This window comes from Lepidochelys kempii, chromosome 11 (assembly GCF_965140265.1).
Source record: "Lepidochelys kempii isolate rLepKem1 chromosome 11, rLepKem1.hap2, whole genome shotgun sequence".
Lineage (NCBI taxonomy): Eukaryota > Metazoa > Chordata > Testudines > Cheloniidae > Lepidochelys > Lepidochelys kempii.
Window position 1 is genome coordinate 34,183,414 of NC_133266.1, and position 27,129 is coordinate 34,210,542.

The 27,129-nt window shown below is 37.9% G+C and overlaps 1 protein-coding gene across 3 annotated transcripts in view; it reads right to left on the reverse strand.

The window, feature by feature from the left end:
- Positions 1-27,129, reverse strand: part of LOC140895584 (prolyl endopeptidase FAP-like) — a 56,527-nt gene that overhangs the window by 17,179 nt on the left and 12,219 nt on the right. For all 3 annotated transcript variants that reach the window (XM_073305628.1, XM_073305629.1, XM_073305630.1), the window contains exons 3-19: positions 26,603-26,698; positions 25,341-25,435; positions 25,131-25,205; positions 24,840-24,892; positions 23,835-23,907; positions 22,356-22,476; positions 18,050-18,204; positions 16,799-16,902; positions 16,326-16,461; positions 9,770-9,814; positions 8,056-8,160; positions 7,902-7,972; positions 7,048-7,101; positions 5,801-5,925; positions 3,096-3,143; positions 894-992; positions 167-236 (exon numbers count right to left, since the gene is read on the reverse strand). In XM_073305628.1, the coding sequence (XP_073161729.1) occupies positions 167-236; positions 894-992; positions 3,096-3,143; positions 5,801-5,925; positions 7,048-7,101; positions 7,902-7,972; positions 8,056-8,160; positions 9,770-9,814; positions 16,326-16,461; positions 16,799-16,902; positions 18,050-18,204; positions 22,356-22,476; positions 23,835-23,907; positions 24,840-24,892; positions 25,131-25,205; positions 25,341-25,435; positions 26,603-26,698 (1,525 nt within the window). The remainder of the gene's footprint in view (positions 1-166; positions 237-893; positions 993-3,095; positions 3,144-5,800; positions 5,926-7,047; positions 7,102-7,901; positions 7,973-8,055; positions 8,161-9,769; positions 9,815-16,325; positions 16,462-16,798; positions 16,903-18,049; positions 18,205-22,355; positions 22,477-23,834; positions 23,908-24,839; positions 24,893-25,130; positions 25,206-25,340; positions 25,436-26,602; positions 26,699-27,129) is intronic.

The window sequence follows — 27,129 nt, forward strand, 5'->3', positions numbered from 1 at the left end:
GGATCAGGATTCTATTTCAGAAATGTAGCCTAAAATCAAAGAACTGGTGTGCTTTGCTTGTTATATACACTAATGCACTTATCCTGCACTAAACGTGACATGTCAGAACTAATACCCCTTCTGATAAAGCGGATTATGTGGAAAAAGAAAAGAAAATCTTACATACACCTGAATAAGCAGAGGATACTTCTTGGATCTATCAAACTGCGGAGGTAGAAGCATCTTGTACCACAAAGCTAAAAAAAGATATATTACAAATATATCAATGTTTGAGATGATTCTTCTATGTATGAACCATTATTTATTGGAGTAGCATATGGAAATGAGTAAGCAATGAGACACAGGATTCATGAATTGTGAGTCACAAATTGATTTAAGTCATTTTTCCTATTTAACTGTTTAAAAACAATCTTGAAGAAATAAAGTGTTGGGGCTTTTTGGATTTGTTTTGTTTTTTTTAATTAAGCGTCATACAATAATATTAGGGCCTAATTTCTGCAGGTATCTAGAAAAAAATGACAAATACTATCTCACTGGTGAGCTATATGAGTATAGGAAACATTCTATACCAATTTCTCATGTGAGAGAAAAATTAATTTACAATTAAATATTTGTAAATTAATTAATTTACATATATTAATGAATGAAGTCTCTTAACAGCATCATCTCTGTGTGGTAGGGATGTATAGTATATGTTTCACTGACAGGCAAACTGAGGCATAGTGATATTGAGTTTCTCAAAGTCAAATAGTGAATCCATGGCAGAACCAGAAATACAATCCAGGAAGCCTAATTCCAAATCCCTTGTTCTAATAACTGCTGGAGCATGCTTCCTACAATAGAATAAGTGTAAAAATTATAGAAAAAGTAAATAGTGTAATAGTAATTCTTACTAATTCCATCCACTTCAAGTTTATTAATGTCTATCTTAGGCATTTTGATGTTTTCCATCGCAGACTCTAATTCCAAATTGTCTTCCAAGACTTTAATCTCTAGGTAAAAGAAGTTTCCATATTAGCAATCAATTTGCTTTTCAACTCCTCTCTGTTAATTGAGACTCCCTTGTTTTGTTTGTGGCTCAACTGGAAAAGAAATCTATGGAAAATTCTTACAAATATGGTAATGAGGTCATACATTGGAAAATCAAACACTTGAAGTTGTATTTACATATAAACTGAAACATTGACATATTCTGTATGGGATACAAAGTAATTGATCTTGTGTGACTATTATTTCTTCTCTTCTTGTCCACTCACACCTCAGACTTCCTACCTTTTAGGAATAGGAGAACTGGAGAATATACTCCAGTCTGCAAAATGCTTCTCCAAATGTTGACTCTAGTTACATCCATTGTTCTGAATAATGGATTACTGCACACTCCTATCTAACCTGCCTCATATTAGCAAGATACAATGTGCTTCTTTGCGTCTGAATTAATTCTTTAATCTTGTCCTCTGCTGTAACTTCATTGAATTGTAACTTGCAGACTAATTTCTAATCAAATCTCAGTATAACCATGTTTATTTACTGAAAAACTTTACAAGATGATCAAGCACCAAACACTGACATGTAAATTTAAAAAGTTATATTTTCTATATAATTAATATCCAGCACAGATGGTAGTATTGACACATTAGGAGTCCACTGAAAGCTACTTTGTGTATCAAAATTCTTTCCTATGACTAGGGATGGGCATAGAATGTTGTACCTAATGAGGGTCTGCGACCTGAATCTTCACCCCCAAACTGAAACAGAACCTTACGTGATTTTTTAAACAACTTCTGTTAAACTTTTTGTCATCATTTTACATTTTTGAAAAACACTTCCTGGTTCTGTGACTGCAGTAATACCAGAAGAATACAGGCTGACCAGGAACAGGAAATACCAGACTTCTCTCAAGAAAGTCAGTTATTGTGAAATGTCCAGGCCAGTTTTGCAGATCCAGGAATTTTGGATAGCTTGGATAAAGGCTGAAAAACCATCCTGATGTTGGAACCAAACCAAACTGGAGCTCCAGATCTTTTGAAGTTTTCCCGTTGCTTTAGACAGTCCAAGGTAACCTTCCAGTCTGGTGTATGTGAATTTAGCTGCACAACTCCCATTTGAATTAATACCTGCCAACCACAGTGAAAATGGACTCGCTGCCCCTCTTATGCAATTGCAGCCTAGTCCAAGACAAACACTGTCACGGTCACCTAACAAGAAAGCAATTAGCCAGTGGCACAAAGATGACTAAAACAAGAGGCTACATAATTACCCTTACAAAGACAAAAGAAGGCAGCTTGAATGGGTTCTTTCTGCAGTGAAGCAGCATGGCTGAGCAAGGCACAGTGAAGGCAAAGGTAAAAGTCCATTAAATTAAACATTTGTTTCCTAGGCACAAGGAGATGCCAGAGTGCCATACTGATAATTCAACACTTTGGGCACCGTTTCATACAGATTGTGCTCGTTGCTGGGGAAATTAGAATGGACCCTTAATGTGCAGATAAAAGTGGCAATTCATGCATATATTTTGCAGAAGGAGGAGTTGGAAGAATATAGCTAGAGAACAAAAGCACACATGATGGGAATGGAACCTTTTCCAGCTCCAAACATTTCTTTTGGATTCCTCGCAAAATTTCTAGTCAACGCTTGCTCAGGAAAAATGTCAATTAGGGTGACCAGACAGCAAATGTGAAAAATTGGGACGGGCTGGGGGCAGGGGCATAATAGGAGCCTATATAAGAAAAAGACCAAAAAATCAGGACTTTTCCTATAAAATTGGGACATCTGGTCACCCTAAGGTCAATGGCAGTGTGCATCAGTAAGGGTTGAGTAGAAACTGTGTACTGAGCTCAGGATTTGGCTCATGGGGAGTTACTAATGCTCAGCATACCCACTGTTTGTAGCAATGTAAAATTTAGGGCTGGATTCAACAACAAAAATACAGTACATCCAAATTTCACAATGTAATAAAGAATCTGGGTATTGAATCTGTCCCTCAAAGACAGTTAAAAGCATCTTTAGTGCAAGTCTAAATAGTGACTTATGGGATTTATTTAGTAACTATTCAGGATAAAAACTACGCACAGAAATATGCAGAATATTTGCAGTACCTCTATCATTGCTGCTGTCAAAAAGAATGGAAATAGGAATGCCCGGACCTGTAATGAGAATTAAAAGAGAAAAAAAGATTCATATTCTTTGAAACATAACTTGGTTTGAAGAGTAGAGTTACTATTAAAATATCAATGATAAGATCTGTCAGATCACTTGAATTTTTTTGATTGGATGTTTGCGTATAACTTCCTTTTTATAGAATCATAGAAATGTAGGACTGGAAGGGACCTCAAGAGGTCTTCTAGTCCATCCCCCTGCACCTACACCACAAAACAGTAAACACTCTCTTTGAAAATGTCTTACTAACAAGTGTAATAATAGCTGTTACCAAGGCCCAGGCATAGTGTAATTATACAGTCACATCAAATGACTGTATAGTTGCCCTCTTTTTGAAAATTGCTGCATAATTATGCTTCAGAATCCAAACTTTCATTTAAAAATAAATACATCTTATGGTTGCACAGAATATTTTCAAAAAGTGAACTGAACTTCCATATAGTGCTCTCTGCCTGAGTCTGCAGACAGTCTGAAACAATGCTCTAAGAAAAGGTGTGAACTATCCCAAGCCATCTCAATAATATGTCAACTCAGAAGCCTAAGAATGTCAATTAAATTGTCATAATTGTTAACCAAATGTGAGGAAGTCACCATATGCCCAATATGTCATTGCTGTTTCATGTCAAAAGTGTCCAGCTGGAGCATTTGCCTCTCAGAAGCGACCCAGGTTTCAGATCCATGCAAAAAGACAGAAGCCACTACTGCTTGATAGATACGCATCGTAGTCCAAGTTGATGCATGGCAATGATACCACAGAAGCTTTCAAAGAGCATAACACCCGTAGCTTTGTGGATTCAAGCTTCTTTCCCTAACAATGGAGCCAAGATACTCATGATACAAACGAGGATGTCAAGCTTCGTACCAACCAGCCTCCAGTGTCTTCCCAAGTGACTCAATGCCAGCTCAGGTGGCTTGGGCATCAGCTCTGTATGCCACAGTCCATAGCAGCCCACCAGTTTTATGCATTTGATCCAACAAAAGTTGGATGGAGAAGATCTCATGGGCAGCCTCATACATGCTGGAGGGATGTCGTGGCTTCCAACCTCACCTGCCTCGGTCTTAATATAGAGCAGGCCGCAACAATGACAGAAGACTGGGTTCTGTGGAAATGGGTGATCTGAAGCGTGCACTCTATGCTCCATGAGCAACATAATGAATTAATGACTGATTGTTAATCAGACTAGCTTCCCACCCAGTCTTGGTACCATAAGCCCCAATGTCCCCCACCAATCTGTCTACATCTCCAGCATATCTTGATATCATCTACAATGCTGTGAGGTATTTTTAATAGAAAAATCTGTGGCACAATGAAAAATTGTGAGAAATTTAAATTCAATTTAGCAGCAAAATATAAAACTACAAAGGTTTCTCTATTAATTGTACTGTACTGGGCTGGGAGCTGTGAGGGATACAGACATGAGGGGGAAGGCAATGTTGCATAATTCTGGGGTTCCTACTGCGTAACACAGGAGTCACTGCCACACACATTATGTCAAAAGCACTGCTTAGGAAATGGGTTCTTGGCCATTACCAAACAACGAAGCTCGAGGGAGGAAGGTAACTTTTAAACCCCGCAAAGAGCATTTCTTTCCTGTAGACAAAGTCCCATCCAGCTAATAGCTAAGGTTCCGTTACATAAGGTGAACTCAAAATTAACAATGTGAAATGGGCTTCTGAGAACACGTCACATTACATTTGCTAAGGTGAGTGGATTTCATGTGGTGATGACAATATCAAATATTCTTGGCAAGGATGATTGAGAGGTGTTATCATTCTGTTACATTTGCTCTGGTAGCTGTGGTTTTTATTATTTGTACAGCTGAACATTCAGTTCAAATTCTCAAAGATGGTAACAAAAGATGCTACACTACATACAGGATTGTGGAGGATGAAATGTATAGTTTTTTGCCTTTGAATTTTTATATTATATACTGTCCATTATTTACAGTGCCCTGATAATGGGTGAAAACCTGGCCCACTGAGGTCATGGCAAAATCTCTATTGATTTCAATAGGACCAAGATTTGACCCACTTCTGCCTTGAGAGCAATTTCAAAGGTTTCATATTTATCTCTGTGTCTTGCTGCATTTATTTTCAGAAAGTTTATATTTGTATATTTACATGTAAAAAACTACATCGCTTAGAAAACTGTCAGCACTTTTGGGGTCAAATTCAGCTCTAGTTTAAGCAGGCTCAAGTCCTACTGACTTCAGTGGGAGTTGCATCTGCTTATGTCACAGCTGGATTTGGCCTTCTATGTTAGAATCAAGGTACAGATTAGCTGGAACTCAAATAATGAAACAGAAAGGGGTTCCTGGATCCTGCCTTACTAGTCACTGGGTAGAGTGTGATTTTGGCTGAAGTTGGTCAGGAAATGTTTTTTTTCCTGGGAAATATTTTCACAAATTTGTTTTAGTCAATTTTTTTTAGGTTTTTGTCAAAAAACTGAAATCGCCAAAATCAAAAATATTTTGGTTCTCAGCATCTGAGAACATTTTTCTTGCAGTTTTTGGCAACGAATATTTTTCAGTTTAAAACTTCTTCTGTCAACTGAATGAATATTGCCTGGAATAAATATCATTATCTATCTCATATTCCCTTGAAAATACAATTTAGAATTTGTTTGGTCACCTACTATACATACCATAACAGACTAGGGCATAATACTTAGCGTTTTCACTGAATCTCGCTGTATAATACTGGCACCTTTCTTTCCTTAGATTACAAGTAATGCATTGTTTCCTCAGAGGATTGCTTCCAATGCTAATTCTAGGAGGAAATGAAAACAAAATAATACAATATAATATTGCTTTGAAGTACATTTTCCACATAATGCTGTCCTACCTGTTCCAAAACATCTATATTGTAAAGTCAAGTCACATTTAAATTTCACTTTCTAATCAATGGGTTAGAGTTTTTCAATATTTTTAAACAATAGTTGTATGATTCAGACAATATTCCTCTCCCCCTCCCCAGTGCCAATTTTCAGATGTATGCTTAGTATTTCTGGGATTGTATTTTCAAAGTCTTCAATGTGGCCTGTCTATTTAGATATTCAGGTACTTATATGGCCCTCATCACCATAGAATCTGAGTGCCTCATGTTTATTATTAAAGGATTTAACTTTCACAGCATCTCAGAGGTAGGGAAGTACTATCTTCCTTTTACAGATGGGAAACACAGGATAGGTCAGTGGTCGCAGCTCCCATTGGCCGGGAATGGCGAACCGTGGCCACTGGGAGCTGCGGGCGGCCGTGCCTGCAGATGGTCAGTGCAAACAAACTGTCTCACGGTCTGCCAGCCGATTACCCTGACGGGCCATGTGCGGCCTGTGGGCCACAGGTTTCCCACCACTGGGATAGGTGGGATAGACTTTCCCAAGGTCAGACAGGAAGTCTGTGGCTAAGCAAGGAATTGAAGCTGGTCTCCTGAGTCCAAGTCCAGTGCCTATCCACTAGACCCTGCTTCCTCTTCCATTTGTTTGTGTGTACAAATTGCATTTAAAAACACTTGCATATGCATTTTTAGCAGTATCACATATGTGTTCAGGTGATTTACGCATACATATACACATGATAGTATCAAAATGTACCTGGAAGTGATATATACACAAATGGGAGTCACATTTTGAAAATGTATCCCAATGTTGTGTGCCCCTCCAAAATGCATGATCACTTTAAATATGGTAATACATATTGTCTATTCATTACAAGATACCTGCATATGCAGTGCAACAGCCCAATTCAAATTTTAGGTAAGAACTTCTTGATATTTACTCTTAAAATTTTGAAACTGTTTCTGACTGTGTAGAATTCTCTTTTATATGATATAAACCTAGATCCATCTGATATTAATTTAATCAATATTAATAAACATTTGATATGAACTTACTTGTATATATTCCTTCTCCCTGGATAGCCTTCAAATTCATTGCTCGAATAGAATCTATAAATTAATTTGCTTGTTATTAAGTAGTCCATGAAATCATAAGCTGTGAATTAGGATTGGGCATCCTAAATCAGAAGCCTGCTTGAAAAGTTATATTAACTAAACTTGAATTTGGATTTTGATTTTTTTTGGGGGGGGGTATCAAGATGGAACAGTGGGTGAAGTACCCTAGCTTCTCATCCCTCAAAACCTTTGTTCAAATCCTGAGAAGATGGCAAGTGAACGATGAAATTTAATTGCTTCATCCTACTTCCCAGGTGTTAGCTGATCAACTAGCAGTAATGTATAGACCCATCTGTACAACAGAGGACTAAGCACAACTGTTGAGTATGACTCAGATTCAGCAGAGCATTTGCTCAGCCCTAAGAACTGAAGTCCTGCTGAATGGTGATGAGTTTACTCACATGCTTCAAGTTAAGAAGATGCTTTAGTTCTTTGCTGAATAGAGGCCTAAAAATTTTTAGAAAAAGATGGTGGATTTTGATTTTCAAAAGGTCTTTCAGAAGCCCATGTGTGCAAAAATGTGCATATTTGTACACAAAATGTACTACAGCAGTGGCCACAGACTGGGTATTTCCACCATAGCTAACTATAGCCATGCGCATGCCCAAATACCTGATTTGTGTACACAGCTGTGGTAATTCTAGTAAAACTGCACACAGGTCCCAGGCACCTGCCCCTTTGAATATCATGGTCCAATGAGACTAATGGAACCCTGCAAAAATCAGTATAATTTGTAGTACATTCTTACGGACAGCAAATAGCACATAACAGGCTCTGCTCTGTAGAATACTTACATTGCATCATCCGTTACTTTGAAAATGTATATCGCCTCCCATTGTCCATTTGTAATTGATATTGCATTTTCCTATAAAACAACATATATAGTAAGGTTATTTCAGGAACCTACAATATGGGAATTTACTGAGGATAATTCTTTGTTTGACATACCGCTGAGCCATTGATGTAATGAATATGTTTATAACCAGCCTTGTCACTAAAAATTTTGTAGTATGAAGAGGTGTCTGAAGTAAAATATGGTGTTGAAACGAAGAACTGAAACAAAGGAACATAAATAAAAACAACCAGGCTTTTTGAGCAGTTTATAATATACACAGTTTACAATATGTACATTAAAGCAACCAGAGAGTGCTTTAACTGGTCTTCCCTTTTGTCACAGTATACATTCTGTCAAACTTCTTAACTGGTAACTGGTCACAATGCCTGCCAACATGTACACACGCTTTCTGTTTCATGCAGGTGGGATTACTTTGTGTATGTGTGTGTGTGTGTTTGGTTTGATCAATTTTTTAATTTAATTTTTTAATTATAGTCAGAGTTGGTGATTTTTAAAAATAAAAGTTTTTCAATAAAATTTGTATTTGTGAAAGGTGCCGGGACTAAAAATCCTGGTGACTAAAGTTTTCTGTTTGTACACAAAGCAGGTACAGCACAGGGCCGAGGCTGTCCAAGCTTCTCCACTCTGCCCCACCAATATGCTTCAGTCCTGTTGGGGAATAAAGATAGTTCAATCTCTATTCCTGCTCAAACGTTGGTCTTTGTTGAGACAGTCAACAAGGGAGCCAGTTAGTGCCAACTGTGATTTTTATTTTTTAAATAAGAGAAAATGGTCCCACAGAAGATGGTCTGAAGCCATCAACCCATTTCACATATGCCATCAGACACTCATTAGGTCTTATGACTTTCCAACACTGCAGACCTGAGCTGTATTTGAACTTGTGACCCAGAGCTAAATTGTTCTGTATTCCATTATTAATCATCCAAACCATGAAATCCCCCATAGAGAATAAAGCAAAATTATTTTGTGCAGTTTCTATTAGTTTTTATAGCAATCCATCATCATTAATCCAAAAGTGAAGATAAGGAAAAGGGGATCAAATAAAGTGTTTTATCCCTGTAGATGCATTGTATTTATTTCAAATAATAGGACTGTGTACACTGAAAATTGAAGTTTTCAATTAAGACCACTGTAAGAAGACCCAGACACTGCTTGATTGAATCTTGGTAATTGATCTTGTCATGCTTGAGGAGTAATAGACATATATGTAGGAGATAGATAGCTAGATAGATATCTGAATGTTGTGAGAGCTATTGGACATACATATTTATATTGGTGTATTGGCAGTTGAAAGCAAGTATCAGCTACCCACAGGTTACTGGTCTCTGGCTTCAAAGGCTTCTCCCTCGGTGAAGAAGAGCAGCACTTCGCATAAAACTGTGCTCTGAAAACACTGTTTACATTTCAGAAATGTATTTATTATAGACATGTCTGGAGGAATAGGAGCTGCCCAGTGATGCCAGAGGAACTTTCTTTATCTACGTCCTCTGCCAGCAGAATGCTCTCGCAGCCACTCCTGGTACTGTGCACTTAGTTCCTTCTCACTTATGTGGATGTGATTTCTATAACTTCAGTATAGCCCATAGTCATTAAGACTGAGATTTGCAAAGTCAATGGGAGGTGGGCACCTACCTCCCTTAGGCACATTGAAAATCCCAGCCTTAAAATGCATCAGGTGTAGTACTGTATATATATTGCATGACACAGTATGATACCAGCTTATTCATATTTCCAACATTATTGTGAAGATAAGTAAATGACTGTAGCTTTTTATTAAATCACAGTAAAAAACAACAAAAACCCTACTCCACCAGCCCATCCTGTCTGACTCTCTTCTATATGCTGCCGATTCTGAAAAACAAAATGAAGGGCAAAACCTTTAGGATGTGTAGGAAAGAGAAGAGCACAATTTATTCACAGAGAGGAAAGTTCTTCAAATAAATATGCAACTGCAAAATTACACTGTAGAAGGATTTTAGGGCTAAATTCAAATCACTCCTGAAATAAGTTCCAGGAAACCTAGAAGGATATCTGACAAAGGTATCAGGACTATATTAACAACCTTCCATAACATATCAATAAAAACTAGAATTAATGGCTGTTTTATCTCAGTTAATTTTTCATTAAAAAATCAATCCTTTCAGGACTATTAATGTTAAAAATGTGGGTTATATCCCAACTATGGTAATTTGGCATAGTTCCACTGACTTCAATGGAGTGATGCTGATTTACATCAGCTGAGGAATGGAGCCTGTATTTTATGTTCATTTTCAAATTTACACCTGAACTTGTCCCATAGACTTTATATACTGTAGCACAGATCACACAGTTGTAAGAGCCTTTTATACCCAAGCACAATGGGGCACTGATGAGCAATGGGGAATTCTTTCTCCTTTTCTCCTCTGGCAGAGGCTAAATGCATAGGATCATATTCTGGATTCATTTATTTACACCTTTGTAAATCCAGAGTTATTCCATTTAATTCAGTGGAGTAACTCTAGCTTCACAGCAACATAACTGAGATCAGAATCTGATCCGCTTTCTCCATGGCATTCGAACTCTCAGCAGTCTGGAGAGAAAACTCTTCACTACTCTGCAGAGAGATTCTGGGGACTCTAACTAGTGTGAATAGTCCCACTAAAGTAAATTAAAATATACTCCTCTTTTTAACATAATTCATATTTATAGAATCAACGGCTGAATTTTTCAAAAGTGAGTAGTGATTTGGGGCACCTCAATGTTTGGGACTGAGATACCATAATGTGACTGGATTTTGACAGAACAGGTGCTCAACCTCTCTAAAAATCATACCGCTCTAAGGTGTTTCAATTGGGTACACAAGAAGTAGAATTAAGGATTAACATGTAGAATTTAGACACTGAAAATCACTGGTCACTTTAATCTGGGCATCTGGAACTCCTCATATCGCTAAGGATTTTCAGGATTTAGGCCCTTATAATATTTTTATTGTTGACCTTTAAAAAATGGCTTGTACAGACTTAGAATGTATTCAAATCAGTTCTTTTACCAGCTCTAATGATCCTTTTACATTTTAAGGCTTTGATTTGTGTTTGACTTAGAAAGTTTCTAATGCATTTCCAATAGTTTCAAATGACTTTTTCATTGCAGACTGTAATATCCTGATTGTTAGATGAAACTAAATTATTTACTGGTTAATGCTAACAATTCTGCATGCAATAGATTTATAAGTTTTTAAATTTTATAAATTAGGTTTTTATTTAAACTGTTGATTTAATGGAACATTTCTTCACAGTCTGGAGCCCTGTGAAATGTGCACACCAAAATTAGCTCTCAGAAGAAAACATTTTGCATTTCTTATTCTTAATGTAGCGTCTCATTAACATTCAGAATTGTGCCTTTTCCTCCTCTTGTCAATCCTGCAAGGTGCTATGCACCCTTAACTCCCACTGACTTTAGTGGAAGTTGAGCGCATTCAGCACCTCAGCACTCAACACCTTGCAAGATGGAATCCTTGAACAGCATTCTGTTGAATAATTAACTCAGCTGCTTGGCTTTGTTTCTTATTAATAGAAAAATGCAAACAGAAAGGGTAAGATTTTTCAAGTTAATAAGTTTACAAGTAAAATAACATTAAATTTTAACTTTGCGCAATTCTGCCCACTAGCATCTTACAGTCAGTTCACAACTTAGGGCCTGATCAGCAAATGCTTAAGCATATGAGTAATTTCCATGGGACTACTCATGTGAGTAAAGTTACTCAAGTGCTTGTGCTAAAAAGTTCAGGCATATTTACATCTATGCATTTTGAAGAACAACTTTAATTCAATGCCAAATAGAAAATGTCCAAAACAATTTCATTTATGAAATAAGCAGCCTTTTTTAAGGGACAAACCTCCAAAGACTTAAGGATTCAAGTAAAGCTCTACCTCTGCATTCCTGATTTATTTGCCTCTGTTTTAATTAAGACCTTGATCCCACAAATACTTAAGCATGTGTGTGACTTTTCTCCCACAAGTAATCCCGTGGATTTCTATGGGACGACTCTTATGTGTAAAGTTACTCAAATACTTAAGTATTTGCAATCCTCCCACTCACATCACCATGTTTTCATAGGCCTCAATCCTGCAAACGCTTACACACACAACTTTAAATTTGTTAGTCTCTAAGGTACTAGTTTTCTAGCACAAGTACTCCTTTTCTCTTTACACAAGTAGTTCCATTCAAATCAAATTGGCCTCTATGGGACTATTCACATAAATAAAAGATAAACACGTGCTTGAGTGTTTGCTGGATCAGGGCTTTAGAAATTACTTGTAAAATATATTATTTTCGAATGCATAAAGCACAGCACATTTATTGTACTTTATGCTCTTGGTTTAATCTGAAAACAAAGCAAAGATGGAACTGTTTTTGCCAGTGGAAATGCACAGAGATGCACTTCTTCAGGACAAATAGAGCTAATGCAGCACTCCCATCTGTTCGCACGCCTTCAAATGGCCATTTGTGCAAACTTTAATATGATAAAAGCACTGTGTCACTGTATAAACAAAGTATTAGGGAAGCATCAACGCAATTAAACAAGGATTATGAACACAATCCTGCAAGATGCTGATCACTTTGGCCCCAATCCAGCAAAGCACTTAAGCACATGCTTAATTTTAACATGGAATTAGTCCTATTGAAGTCATTTACATGCTTAAAGTTAAGCACATGTGCTTATGTGCTTTACTGGATCAAGGCCAGAATGATCAGCATCTTGCTGTTAGACCCTTTAATCCCTTGATGTTTATAAAACCTTTTGATTGTCAATATAATCTTTAATCCTCAAAACACATATATCTTACTGATGGGACACAGATTCAATTTTAAGGAAAATCTGAATTGAATCTGTTATATAATGAAAATGGCCTTTTTTCGAAATGTAAAATTGCTTATAGCAGTGGCTCTCAACCTTTCCAGACTACTGTACCCCTTTCTAGAGTCTGATTTGTCTTGCATACGCCCAAGTTACATCTCAGTTAAAATCTTATAAAAGGAGACATAAAAATACAAAAATGTCACAGCACACAATTACTGAAAAATTGCTTACTATCTCATTTTTACCATACAATTATAAAATAAATCAATTGGAATATAACTATTGTACTTACATTTTAGTGTATAGAGCAGTATAAACAAGTCCTTGTGTGTATGAAATTTTAGTTTATACTGACTTCACTAATTCTTTTTATGTAGGCTATTGTAAAACTAGGCAAATATCTAGATGAGTTGATGTACCCCCTGGAAAACCTCTACATACCCCCAGGGGTTCAGGTACCCCTGGTCAAGTACCACTGACTTATAGGACCCTGATCTGCAAATTGCATTTGAGTAACTTTACATTACTGTGTCTGAATTGCCCCAGTGCAACTGTTCATGTGTGAAAAGTTACTTGCATGCATAAGCTTTTGCAGGATTGAAACTTAACTTCCTTTAAAGTCTCAACAATATCTGCTGTACATATAATTTGTAAAGTTCATTTGAGTAAATTGAAATGTCATGTCCTTTATATTTGCAGTATATAAAATAACAAAAACAATTTTACAAAACAGACAAACTTCTATCTTTATAAAATTGGTTGCTTGATTCTATGTACCCTAAGCTTCAGCCTGAAGTGAATATTTATGGATGGTTTAACATAACCTCTAGAAGCAAGGTTTATGCCCATTATGAGAGACTTTTGACTACAGGAGCATGAATGAGACTGCCACACTAAAATTACTGTACTTGTATTAACCATTTTTTGGGGCATCTGTATGAAATTTATCAGTGAAATGTTGACCACAGCTGTCTCATCTCTGCACATCTTCCTCTCACTCTTAATGTACAGTGTTTTGAACTATTCCAACACAGCCTTAACGTAAACTTCCAAAGCACATAAATTGGATGCATTTTTTCACAATTAGGCTCCTCCCTGTGAGGAGATCTCCTGGCTCAAAAATAGAGGAGAATTAAACTCAATAGTTTTGAAGTCAGTGGATATCTGTTTTGTGTTTTTATTTAAACTCATTGAAAAAAAGTACTGACAATTTGGATTTTTGCTTTTGTAACTAGATTTTATTTATGTATTTACTTTGCAGAGGAGTCACGATATCATGAAATAATTCACCATTAGTTCTAGGTTATTACTTACAGTAACTCCTCACTTAACATGGTAGATATATTCCTGAAAAATGCTACTTTAAGCGAAACAATGTTAAGCGAATCCAATTTCTCCATAAGAATTAATATACATGGGGGGGGGGTAGGTTCCAGGGAAATGTTTTTCGCCAGACAAAAGACTATATTTTTTTATTTAGAGTTGAGAGAGAGAGAAAAAGAAAAAAAAAGTTTTAAACAAACAATGTAATACTGTACACAGCAATGATGATTGTGAAGTTTGGTTGAGGTGGTGGAGTCAGAGGGTGGAAGAGGGTGGGACATTTCCCAGGGAATGTCTTACTGCTAAATGATGAACTAGCACTTGGCTGAGCACTCAAGGGTTAACACATGTAGCCTCACACTCTACAAGGCAGCACGAATGGAGGGAGGGGAGACAGCATGGCAGAGAGAGACAGAGACACACACTGTGTGTGTATGTGTGTGCGTGCATGCATGTGAGAGAGAGAGACACTCACACACACCGTGTGTGTGTGTGTGAGAGAGACTTGCATTGCCCCTTTAAAGTACGCTGACCCCACTCTAAGTACACTGCCTTTTTAAGTAGATCAGCAAGTTGAGACAGCACCTGCTGCCAGCAAGTTCCCTCCCTCCTGAGCCGTGTTGTGTCCCCCCCTTCTCTGTGGAGATGGGGTAAAGGAGCGGGGAGGGGCAGGAGCAGGGAGGGGGACACCCGGACATTAGCACCCCTCTTCCCACCCCCCCGCACAGCAAGCAGAGGCTCCCGGGAGCAGCTCCAAGGCAGAGGGCAGGAGCAGCACATGGCAGTGGAGGGAGGGACAGTGAACTGCCTGCAATTGGTAGCCTGCTGGGCAACTGCCGCACAGGGAACTTAGGACTTAAGGGAGCTGATAGCGGGGCTGCCAGTCCACCCTGGTTCCAAGCCCCCACCAGCTAGCTCCACCGGGCTGCTCTTCCTGCAAGCAGTGGACAAAGCAGATGGCTGCCAAACAACGTTATAAGGGAGCAGTGCGCAACTTTAAACGAGCATGTTCTCTATTTGATCAGTGACGTAACAATGAAATAACGTTAACCGGGACGACTTTAAGTGAGGAGTTACTGTATTTAGTTTAACAGTGAGGATGATTAACTAACGTAGTGGTTTTCAACCTTTTTTCATTTGTGAAACCCTAAAAAATTTCAAATGAAGGTGCGATCCCCTTTGGAAATCTTAGACATAGTCTGTGGACCCCCAGGGATCTGCAGACCACAGGTTGAAAACCACTGAACTGATGGAACAAACAACCAAGGAAAGTGAAAAAAAACGAGGAGTACTTGTGGCACCTTAGAGACTAACAAATTTATTTGGGCATAAGCTTTCGTGGGATAAAACCCACTTCATCGGGTTTTAGCCCATGAAAGCTTATGCTCAAATAAATTTGTTAGTCTCTAAGGTGCCACAAGTCCTCCTTATTTTTTTTGCTGATACAGACTAACACGGCTATCACCATGCAAGGAAAGTGGAGGATTCTTCATCTCTTGATGTTTTCAGAACATGATGAATACCTTTCCAGATTGCTTTAGTCAATCACACATTATAGGGCTCAATACAGGGGTAACTGGGGGAAGCTCTATGGCCTGTGTTATACAGGAGGTCAGGTTAGATCAGTGGTTCTCGACCAGGGGTACATATACCCCTGGAGGTACGCAGTGGTTCTCAACTAGGGGTACGTATACCCCCGGGGTTATGCAGAGATCTTCCAGGGGGTACATCAACTCATCTAGATATTTGCCTTACAACAAGCTACATAAAAAGCACTAGCAAAGTCAGTACAAACTAAAATTTCATACAGACAGCGACTTGTTTATTCTCCTCTATATACACTATACACTGAAATGTTAGTACAATATTGATATTCCAATCGATTTATTTTATAATTTTATGGTAAAAATGAGAAAGAAAGCAATTTTTTCAGTAATAGTGTGCTGACACACTTTTGTATCTTTATGTCTGATTTTGTAAGCTATTAGTTTTTAAGTGAGGTGAAATTTGGGGATATGCAAGACAAATCAGACTCCTGAAAGGGGTACAATAGTCTGGAAAGGTTGAGAGCACTGGGCTAGATGATCTAATGGATCCTTATAGCCTCAGAAATCGATGAATCTATATTCAAAGTTCGGTAACTTCAACTGTAAATTTGGTTTCACAGCAATGTTAAGTATATATTTCAATGTGCAGTACCTCTGGACAGTACCAGGAATTGGAGTTTTCTTGGAAGTCACATACAGCTAAGACAGAAAAATTCTGGATTCGCTTTAGCCATTGCACGCCGATTCGATTATCTGTTACCCAAGTGAGCCAAGTGAAATAGTGATCACTAAAAACAAGAATGAAAGCTGGTTATTACAGTATACAAATGGGCTATTGCTATTGCATCCATTATGGCCCCAGTCTTGCTCTATTAAAGACAATGGAAAAACTCCCATTGACGTCAATGGTGTGGCCTTATGTGAGCCTTATGTGAGCAAGGATTGTGAACTGCATAAAGAATGAACCAGTAAAGGCAGTATCTAAAACTTCAGATTAGCTCCAAATCCATAAATATGAAGCTGTAGCATACATAACAGAACCTCCAGAAAAGAAAATAAGAGGTTCCATCATTTAACAATAAACAGAAAGAAAAGGAAAAGAAGATGAATTTGAGAGCACACTACCTTGATGCTATCACTGCAGGAACAGGTACTTCCTTAGGACCTAAACCTTCAGGGTTAGTAGTGTCTACAATAAACACTCTAACGGTAGGATTTTTAGCCCCAGCCTTCAAAGGAAATGTATTACCAGGTTATTCAAATCAAGCTCTGGAGGATTAGCTACCATTTAAAAAAATTAACATTTTTTCTTGCAACAAAGCAATAAGTTTTTTAAAGAATTTAAAGTATTTTGAAATATTGATATTATTGAACATAATGGGGAAGATTTTGATCTTACATACACTAATGTAAATCTGGAGTAACTCACTGTGGCAGTTTGTTATTCCACTTAGCATTAGTTCATGCATCAAGAAGAAAAAAAATATCTAATTCAATGTCCAGCCAGACAGCTTGGGAGAAGAAAACATGAAATTAGGTGGAAGTTCTTCTCTCCTGTGTACAGTGTAGATCTCTGGAATGTATACTGCCCCAGTTTTGGGGAGAAGACTCCAATTAGGGTCATAGGAGATCTCCAGTACAGAACAAATAACTTGGCCTTTTTTTTTGAACTACAGCTATAAGACCTGAATCAAAGCCCATTTAAGTCAGTGAGGACCTGACTGACCTGAAGTCCGTGGGCTTTGGATCAATCCCTAAAGGATTTAAATAAATTTGAGATCTTGGGGAGGACGGATAGCTCAGTGGTTTGAGCTTTGGCCTGCTAAACCCAGGGTTGTGAGTTCAATCCTTGAGGGGGCCATTTAGTGATATAGGGCAAAAATCGGGGATTGGTCCTGCTTTGAGCAGGGGGCTGGACTAGATGACCTCCTGAGGTCCCTTCCAACCCTGATATTCTATGATTTCACACCCTCTTATTTCTCAGTGTAATGTAGGCTTTTTTTTAAAAATACAATATGTTATGATAAAGATATTGTTAAGCAACACAATAGGTACATCAGGTAGGAAAGCAAAGTAAGGCCCAGATCCTCCTAACCTTTATGCACATGCTTAACTGTACTTCCATGAGTAGTTCCATTTATTTCATTGGGACTACTCCCATGTGTGTAAAGTTCTACACATGTTTATGTCTTTGCAGGGTTGGGGCTCAAGTTTACTTTCTTCAGTTAATTCTAAGATAGAGCAGGATTAAACCCTGCTCTACAGCAGTACAAACATTTTTCATGCACATTTTCGGTGTCTCGATTTAAAAGCCATCACAACTCATTTACAAACCAAGGGGAATGAAATGGCACCCATTTAAAATAAGCAACATACCTTTGGATATGGAATAGTTATTTTGCTAGGATATTGGTCCTCACCATAATATGAATATTCAATAACTGGTATGTCAGTATCATTAAATTCTACATATGCTATAAACTTTCCATTTGGAGACCACCACAGAGCATATTTCACAGCAAGCATTTCCTCTAAAAAAAATGTACATGTTACTTACAGCTCATCATTTATGACCTAACAAAGCAATATAACCTAAACTTATATCTTGTCATCAGTGTACTCATCACTCCTTAACAAGAGAACTGTGCTACATAAGAAAGATCTTGACTCTGCAAAGCATTTAAGAACATTAAATCCTTGAGGGGGCCATTTAGGGATTTGGGGCAAAAATTGGGGATTGGTCCTGCTTTGAGCAGGGGGTTGGACTAGAAGACCTCCTGAGAACCCTGATATTCTATGATTAATAACTTTATTCATGCTGTAGTCTATGTTAAGTAGAAATTTGGTTTTGGTTTAAGTTAGCCTAAGCATAGAGGAGTAGGGAAAATTGAGATGACTAGAGTGAGAAAAGGTAGAGGTAAGTTGGAGATAATAAAATGGGAAAATTGAAGTTAGAAAGGACATGACCCAAGGCTATATAGTGGCTATGTTTCAGTTATAACTGGTTTTAGCACAGACTTTACTGAGTGTTTTTAAGAATTGTGAATGTTTTATTAAAATGCTATCTATATTGATAGTAGGGGAAAGACAATTGGTGCAGATGTTAATTTAAATCATGTGTAATGTAAAGAACCAATAAGAAGCTGGCAGAAATGTGAAGGGGGTAATGGGTAGGTTTAATGTTAATTAGTATTATAAGAGTAGTTTTGTTACTACTGGGCAGAGCTCCAATTAACATCAAACGGGCACCGCTAGGTTCCAGGATGACAAGGCTGTATTCCACTCTGTTTTCACTGGACTGATGATCACTCATTAATACACTATTGCGTGTAAGTATAATTGTAGTAGTGTTCAAGTGATAATTGCATGCCAGTTTGCGTAACTAATCATTTTTTAATAACATTTAGTTTTTATCATTTAAACTGTTATTTAGTGGTTGTCTACTAAATACATTTTTGTAACCAACCTGGAGGTGCGAACCTGAAAACTAAATTATGTTTTATTGCACCCTTATCTTTAACAACTTAATATTCATTGGGAACATTTCAACATAAAAGTTACAAAAGGTTACAATGCAGAGAGACCCATTTAAGTCAGCCATTCATATGCTTAAAGTTATGTATATGGTTAAGTGTCTTGCTGGATTGAAGCCTAATCCTGCTCACATTGAAGTCAAAACTCTCCCTGAGTTTCATTGCCATTAAATAAGTATAAAAGAGACATGAGTCTCATCTGCAAAGTTCAGATCCAGATCCAATCTCCCCCCAAATTTAAGTGAGTTTTGATCCAGAATTTTGTTTATACATTATAAAAATGTGCCCAAGCCACAACGTTTAAACTCCCAATAGTCAGGGTATTCGGATCCAGTGCTATGGTTCAGATCTGTATCTACATAAAGAAGGGTTAACATCATCCAGTGCACAATATTGTTCATTATAGCTGGAATGCTTCATGAACTTCTTTTAGAAGTGGACTTTGAAGAAAATGAAGGATGGGACCTAGTGAATAGTAATTATGAGGTTGTCCCAACCGTTGGAAGCAGCATAAAGGCAGTCACCATTTCTGAAGGAGCAAAGAATTCTGGGTGTGATCAGGAGAGAAGGAAGGGGTAGTGAGCATGGGAATCAGGTGGAAACTGATTGGAAAATATCCTCCCTTTATTCAAAACACTGCTCTGTGGAAAAATAAATTATGCGCAGTACATTAAAAGCTCATGTTTCCTGTCAGAAAAATACCTTAACAAATTGGTGTATCGTTGATTTTTAAAAGTGGATTCATTCTGTTCCTAAACACCAAAAAAGGATTTTCATTCTGCACCAGACCACTGGTTTATCTGGTCAGGTACTGGGATTAGCCAGAAGAAGGCAGAAACTAATAATGAGCCTGGACTTTTGTGCAATGCAATGCATGAGGTTGAGGGGGGAGGAAGATAGGATATTCCTTCTTGATCTGTTTCAGAGTAACAGCCGTGTTAGTCTGTATTCGCAAAAAGAAAAGGAGTACTTGTGGCACCTTAGAGACTAACCAATTTATTTGAGCATGAGCTTTCGTGAGCTACAGCTCACTTCATCGGATGCATGCCGTGGAAACTGCAGCAGACTTTATATATACACAGAGAATATGAAAAAATATCTCCTCCCACCCCACTGTCCTGCTGGTAATAGCTTATCTAAAGTGATCATCAGGTGGGCCATTCTCACCTGGGGGGGTGGAGGGTGAGAAAACCTGGATTTGTGCTGGAAATGGCCCACCTGATGATCACTTTAGATAAGCTCTTACCAGCAGGACAGTGAGGTGGGAGGAGATATTTTTTCATATTCTCTGTGTATATATAAAGTCTGCTGCAGTCTCCACGGCATGCATCCGATGAAGTGAGCTGTAGCTCACGAAAGCTCATGCTCAAATAAATTGGTTAGTCTCTAAGGTGCCACAAGTACTCCTTTTCTTTTTGCTTCTTGATCTGGACAGGTAAATGATTTATGTCCTGAAGTAATACGTCTGGTTACTAGTATCATTATCACCACTTGTATAACTACAGATATTAAATGCCATAACGTTTTCCCCACTCCTTTACAAAATAAAGCTACAGTATGCATTTCCATGACCTACTGGAGCAGTGAACTCCATAGAATGATTATATGATGTGTAAAAATACATGCCCTTTCACGGATTCTAAATGTACTACTCTTTAATTGTAGGTGCCCCCTTGCTCTATTGCAACAGAATAAAAAGTAGGCAATTATTAGTTATCATTTCCCAAAATGTAGGATCTCTTACAAACTGCTGGGACCCAAAAAACAATGCACCTACCCAGCCTTCTAAAACTCCCTCCTATATATTGATAGGATTTTGCAATAACAGTGCGCTCTTCTGTTCAACCTTACTTTTGCACTTCTCTAGTTACAAGAAGTGAAACCCATCTTTTGCTTGTACTTGTTTGCATATAAGGAACAACACAGGGCAGGTTGTGCTGATATGGTGAGACATCAGAACATCGTTGGCATGTCGTGAAACAAGAAGCTGAAAGATAATCTCAAAACAAGTCCACCGATCTTTGGGTCCATGTAAGTGCTCCAGGCTCAAGAGAGGTACTGGTTTACAAAAGATTAGCGCAGGCAAATATATTTATTAATAGGCCAGCCCAATGGCTTTGTGGTAGCAAATCAAGCTACTTCTTGCTGGACTGAGTCTGAATCTTGATCTTGGTTTGAAGTCACCACAAGACATGAAGTAGTGGTGTTGTTTTTCAATGGAAAACTTTTGCACATACTCTGCTGTACTAGCCTCCTGGTCAGTTCAAACAGGAACCAGTGCTCCAAAGGGCATCGGGTTCTAAGGAAGGATGGTTCTAAGGAAGGGAAGATGAGCCTATCTAGTAGGGATAATTTTTTGTGTGAGGAGGAGGAGGAATTGTGAAAATGAGGAATAAAAGGCTTGGCATGGAGCCACAAAAATAAGGCCCCAGCTTCCTTGCACTAATAAGGACTGGATAGTTGCACCCAACTGAACATTGCCACCCCAAAAGGGCACTACAGGATCACGTCAGACAACAGTGGATGAAAGGAATATTTACAAAGGGCTAAATTCAGCCCATGGTCTCAGGTGGCTTCTGCTGGCACAGCTCCTGCTGGAAGGCATCTAAGGAAGAAAGTCTGCTGTGGATCCCCAGTGAAAATTACAGATGTCTTAATCTGGCAGAAACTCCCAACTGAAATGTAGCAAACTCTGGGCTCTAAATGCAGCACCAACTTGCACAACACCAGAGATTTTAGGGGAGGAAGTGAGAAGTTACGTATCTAACTGAAGCGATAGGCAAAATTTAACGGCAGAGACTGTAGTTTCCTGAGCTGAAATTTTGTCAGGCCACTGCGGCTAACATCTCTACTCTTATGAAATCACATTATGAAATGTGACATGGTATCTTGGATGATCACAGGCCTTTGATTTCTCATCTCATTGGAAACTGGGACCCTCACTGTGTGGCTCATGGACAGTGCATAATTACTAAGGTGATTGGCACATCATATGCGTAAACAGGCTCACTAGTGACTTAGAGAGAAGACTGCAAAATACTAAATCACCAACACCGTTTCTTGCTGCACTTAGATGTTGCTTGGTGTTCTCCCATCTAAGTTCTGACCAAACCCTGCCTTGTTTAATGCAGTTTTCAATATTAACTTACCTTCATAGACCCAGTCAGGAATTCCATTAAATATTACATTCTCTTTTCCATTACTAGTTATTTTAATAGCTGGATCTTCAGGATATTGTTTCAAATAGATATTATTCTGATACACATATGCCTAAAGATGAGAATTTATTTGTTAGGAATATATACAATTATAGAAAAAGGTCTGACCAAATTTTGTACAGTCAATGCTATTGTGTATACATTAGAAATGATAATAAAGTAAAATAGATAGGCCAAATCTGGATATCCTTAGTCAAGTAAAATTACAATTGAAGCCTTTGCAAATTTTCCCAAGAACCTAGTACCTCCTGTGGGACTAGGTTTGGATTTGATCTAATGGAAGTAAATTACAATTTGAAGGCCAAATTCTGCTCTCAGTTACAGCAGTGTAAATCCACAGTAACTCCACTGAATTTTTCTCAATATGAAAAAACTGCTATATTTAAACTGTTGATGCAGGTATCTAACTCCCATTAGCTGTATTGGAAAGTACATTGAATGAAAAAAAAATCCTGAAATATTCGTCATAAATGAGCTTCAAAGGATTCCAAGATACAGTTAGGTTTAGAAAAGCTTGTAGTCCTCTTTGAAACTCATTCAAACTTTCTGAAACTCTTGTATCTTTCAACTGAGCTAGAAATCTCAGGTGAACAGGCTTTCTTGTGAGATTTCAGACATTTCTATTTCTGATCCTAGCTGGGATCAGCAAGTACAGCACAAAACATGAGTCTATAATATAAATTTTAAAAGGCAATCAGACTTTACTGGAAATTCAGAAAAGGCTCAGTTCATATTCAGTTTGAGATTTGAACAAAGGTTCTTATTTTAGCTGAACCCATTTGTCCATTTCTGTTACAAAAAAAGGAGCCTGATCCCATAGCCCTTGTTCATCTCAAACTCTTAGTAAACTCAATGGGAGTTTAGGGTGTGCCAGGACGGCTGCATCAAACCAAAATGAGAGGAATTTCTTAGAAAATTGTGTTTCTTGATACTACAAATATTTGATTTAATAACATAAAAGTAAAATGTCAATTGCACTGCATTTTAAATGACCAGCACTCAAAATTCTCAGGTGGAGCATGTAGCCTGTTTGACCTCTCTTCTTCCATTGTCAGATTTGGAGGTCAGTGAGAGTGCAACTGCTCTTCAGTGTTTTACTAAGAAAATGTCTTAACTATGAACTGTGCTCAAAGTTCTTGATAAAATAAATTACGGGACAATAGCAAGTTAGGTATTATTTACTGTTTATGAGCCGTTAAAACATAAGCTTTAGGCTAGAACAGGTTGTTCTATAACGGTGTTCCCCCTTCCATATTGACTAGCTAAACTGTTATCTTTACTAAGTATGGTTGATAAACACAATTTAAAGGCCTGTGAAAATAGGGCTTAAGCAAACCCACATAACCAAATAAATCTATTCTATTCCATGAAAAAGTTACATTATTTCAGCACTTCATTATTTTTACTGACCAATTTGTGTCCAACGGGTGACCAGGATATATACTGAATTTTATGTGGAAGCGGATGTTCTGTTACAAAATTACTAAAAAAAAAAAAAAGGAAAGAAGTTGAAATAGCTATTGCCTGCACTGCAAACAGATCGTAATAATGTACATATATATAAAAGGCAGATTAAAGAAAAAGCACAAAAGTACAATATTTTAACAGCTTTTGTTTTGTGAACAATGTAAAATTGGTGTCAGAAAACTTGCATTTGCTGTGCAAACCAAGCAGTTAGGCATAAAATAATGTGACTCATGCATGAGGGCTTGCATATGCTAGCAAATTTTGTGTGTGCACAGGTCAGGCAGCCCTTAGTCCAACAGCCTGAAATGCCAGTCTTAACCTGTGTCCAAGTATGGCACAGGAAACTAAGTCACCTGCTATACTGTACAGTCTGCATTACTATTAGAATCAGCTCTAGTGACTTGTGAATCATGTGATCACATGGAAGTTCCATGGACCTATTATGTGGCATCACCTATGAGAAGCCAGCAAAGCATCAGCAGTGCCTGTGTACTTCAGGAGAACAGCTGCAGTACCATGTACAATGGCTTTCCTCAGCACCCAAGCTGCAGCAGCCTCTTGCCTTCAACTCCCTGCCAGCACCTTCCCAGAGATGTAAAAGAGCAGTCAGAATGGAAGGAAAAATCAAATAAAGAAGATGGATAAAGGACAGAAGGAGGGACTAGAAAATTCTGAGTAGTCAGAGATTCAGGCAATCACAGATCAGATAGACCCAAGATACCTAGTGGTGAAAAGATAGGGGGATTTTCCCAAAGTACACATTTTTCAGGGTAATTTCTGAATTTTGCACCAGCTAATCAAGCAAACAGCTGGCAACTTGAGAGACTGAAGCAACAACAGTGCAGTGCAATACTAATATCAGAAGAGAGCTTTCTAATGGAAATGCTAGCAAGCACATATCTAGAGTATTTGGCTATAGTTATGTGAGAAACAGGTATCAGGCTTTACCTGTATTGAAGATCATAAATGTGGTATGATGCTGTATAAGAATATCTCCAAAGCTGCAAAAAATGAGTAAGCCAGAAAAAAATATGATCAACTCTGAGGTATAATGCCTCTCAGTGCTCCCCTGGGGCCTACACACCACCCTATGCTATATGGTAGTTTAATTTAATTCACCTCTCTAACCTACTATTAATGGTTCTTGATCTCATGTTGAGTAATATGTTACCACAACCTATAAAATATCAGATGTTAAAAGGCAGAAGTTTCAGCCAAGTAATCAAAAAAAGGAATTACCTTTGTGTAATCGCTTTCCAGAACTATAAATTGTTTATCAGCTGATAATGCATAGTTTGATGCGTTAACTTTTCTCTGAAAGATTGAGAAGTTGATTAGATTCTAGTACACATACACTAAATATCTGAATATTTAAATCTATTTGTATTTACATGGAAGTTTTTAAAACAACAACATTCTATTTATTTTTTAAATGGAAATGATACATACAAGCGTGTCATTAGTCAAGATGGTAGTTGAGTCCTCAGTTTCAACATCATAGAGAATAACGTTATCTTCCGCTGACTGATGAAGATATTCATGACCTGTTGGGGGGAGAGGGGAGAAGGGAATATTTATTTCACAATATCTTTACACAGAAGATATTGTGAAATAAAAGTGTTTATCAGAGTATAGTCCCTCTTTGGCAGATGAGCAGTTCAAGAACAAATGTCTTTTGAAATCAGTATAAAAATAAGTTTTGCCTTATTTTTTAATTCCATAACAGCACCCAATTATGCAACGATCTAGTCTTTGGACACTCAGATATGTGCTGAAATTACACTGCACAACCAGTGATATGGCAGTTACTTCACAGCCAATTTCCGCTCTGAATTATGACTGCCCAAACTTGCCAGGATTTGACCCATTTTAGGGTCCGTAACATAGGATGTCTAATTTAAACTCACTAATGGAAGAAGATTCAAAATCCTGACTTTGCATTTCACCTGACCATTCTCCGCTGTATACAGATTTTGTAGATAACACTAGCACTGCACAATATGAAGAAGGATCATCTGGGCCAAATTCTGGCTTAATTATACATGTGCTACTGAACTCAGGTGCTTAATACTTAACTTCATATATTTATTTTGTATATTAAAGAACTCACTTAGAGCCAAATCCTTAACTCCTATGCAAAACCTGAACAAACAGGCCTCATTCAAAGGGACTCTGCAGGTGTCAAGGGCATACAATTTTCTACCATAAGAGAGCAGACAAGAGTGCTCAACGTGACTAAGGGCCCGTAGGTAAAGATTATCAGTCATTATCTACTGAAAGTATAAAAGCTCAGTGAAACCAAAGATAAAATAAAACAGACTCTTTAAGAGATGAATGTTCAGTGTATGTTCAGTGCATCTAATGGAAGCAAGTACAATAAAAATATGTTTCTGAAGGCTTGTCTATATATAAAATGCTATAATGGCACTGCTGCGATGCTGTTGCATTTCTCCTTTTGGCATAGGTAATCCACCTCCCTGACAGGTGGTAGCTAGGCTGACAGAAGAATTGTTACATCAACCTAGAGTTGCCTACACGGACACTTAGGTCATCTTAACTACACCACACAGGGGTATGGATTTTTCACACCCCTCACTGACATAGTTAAACCAATCTAATTTTCTAGTGTAGACCAGGCCTCAGTCTATGTAAACCAGCCAGAAGATACGTATTAAAAATTATACGTAGCCACAAAAGATATCTTCACTTACTTGAAATCCAGTATGGAAAAAATGTTTTGTACTGAAATTTTCCATTCAAATAATCCTCCAATGTAAGAGCCCTAGGATTGTCATCTGGGTTGGGAACTTTAGAAATAAAGTAGAGAGAGGAAAGAGTTATTAAATAACATCTGTGTAGATTGAGAAACAAAATAGAAATTGTTGCTAGCTGAGCTTTTCCTCTATTCCAGAAACTTAGTGTAGTGAGAAGCCCTGAAGAATGTAGTGTTCCAGTAATTCCCAGATCAGGCAAACCAGAGGCAGCACCAGGGAAAGCTTTCCATCATTGCCCTGACAGCATCCTTCAACCTTCTTCTGGAGGAACTGCCTCAAGGGATAAGAAGCTAGGAACTAGACCGAGGAGAATTCATTTCACATAAACAGAGATGGATCTATGTAGCTGCAGACACTATGAAGGCAGGAGAACCCCTCCCCACACCATTACCAGGGGCAGTCAACAGTTTTTAAAGAGGGCAGGGTTTCCTGAACTTGTGCAGGGTATGAAGATGCCTGTTTTA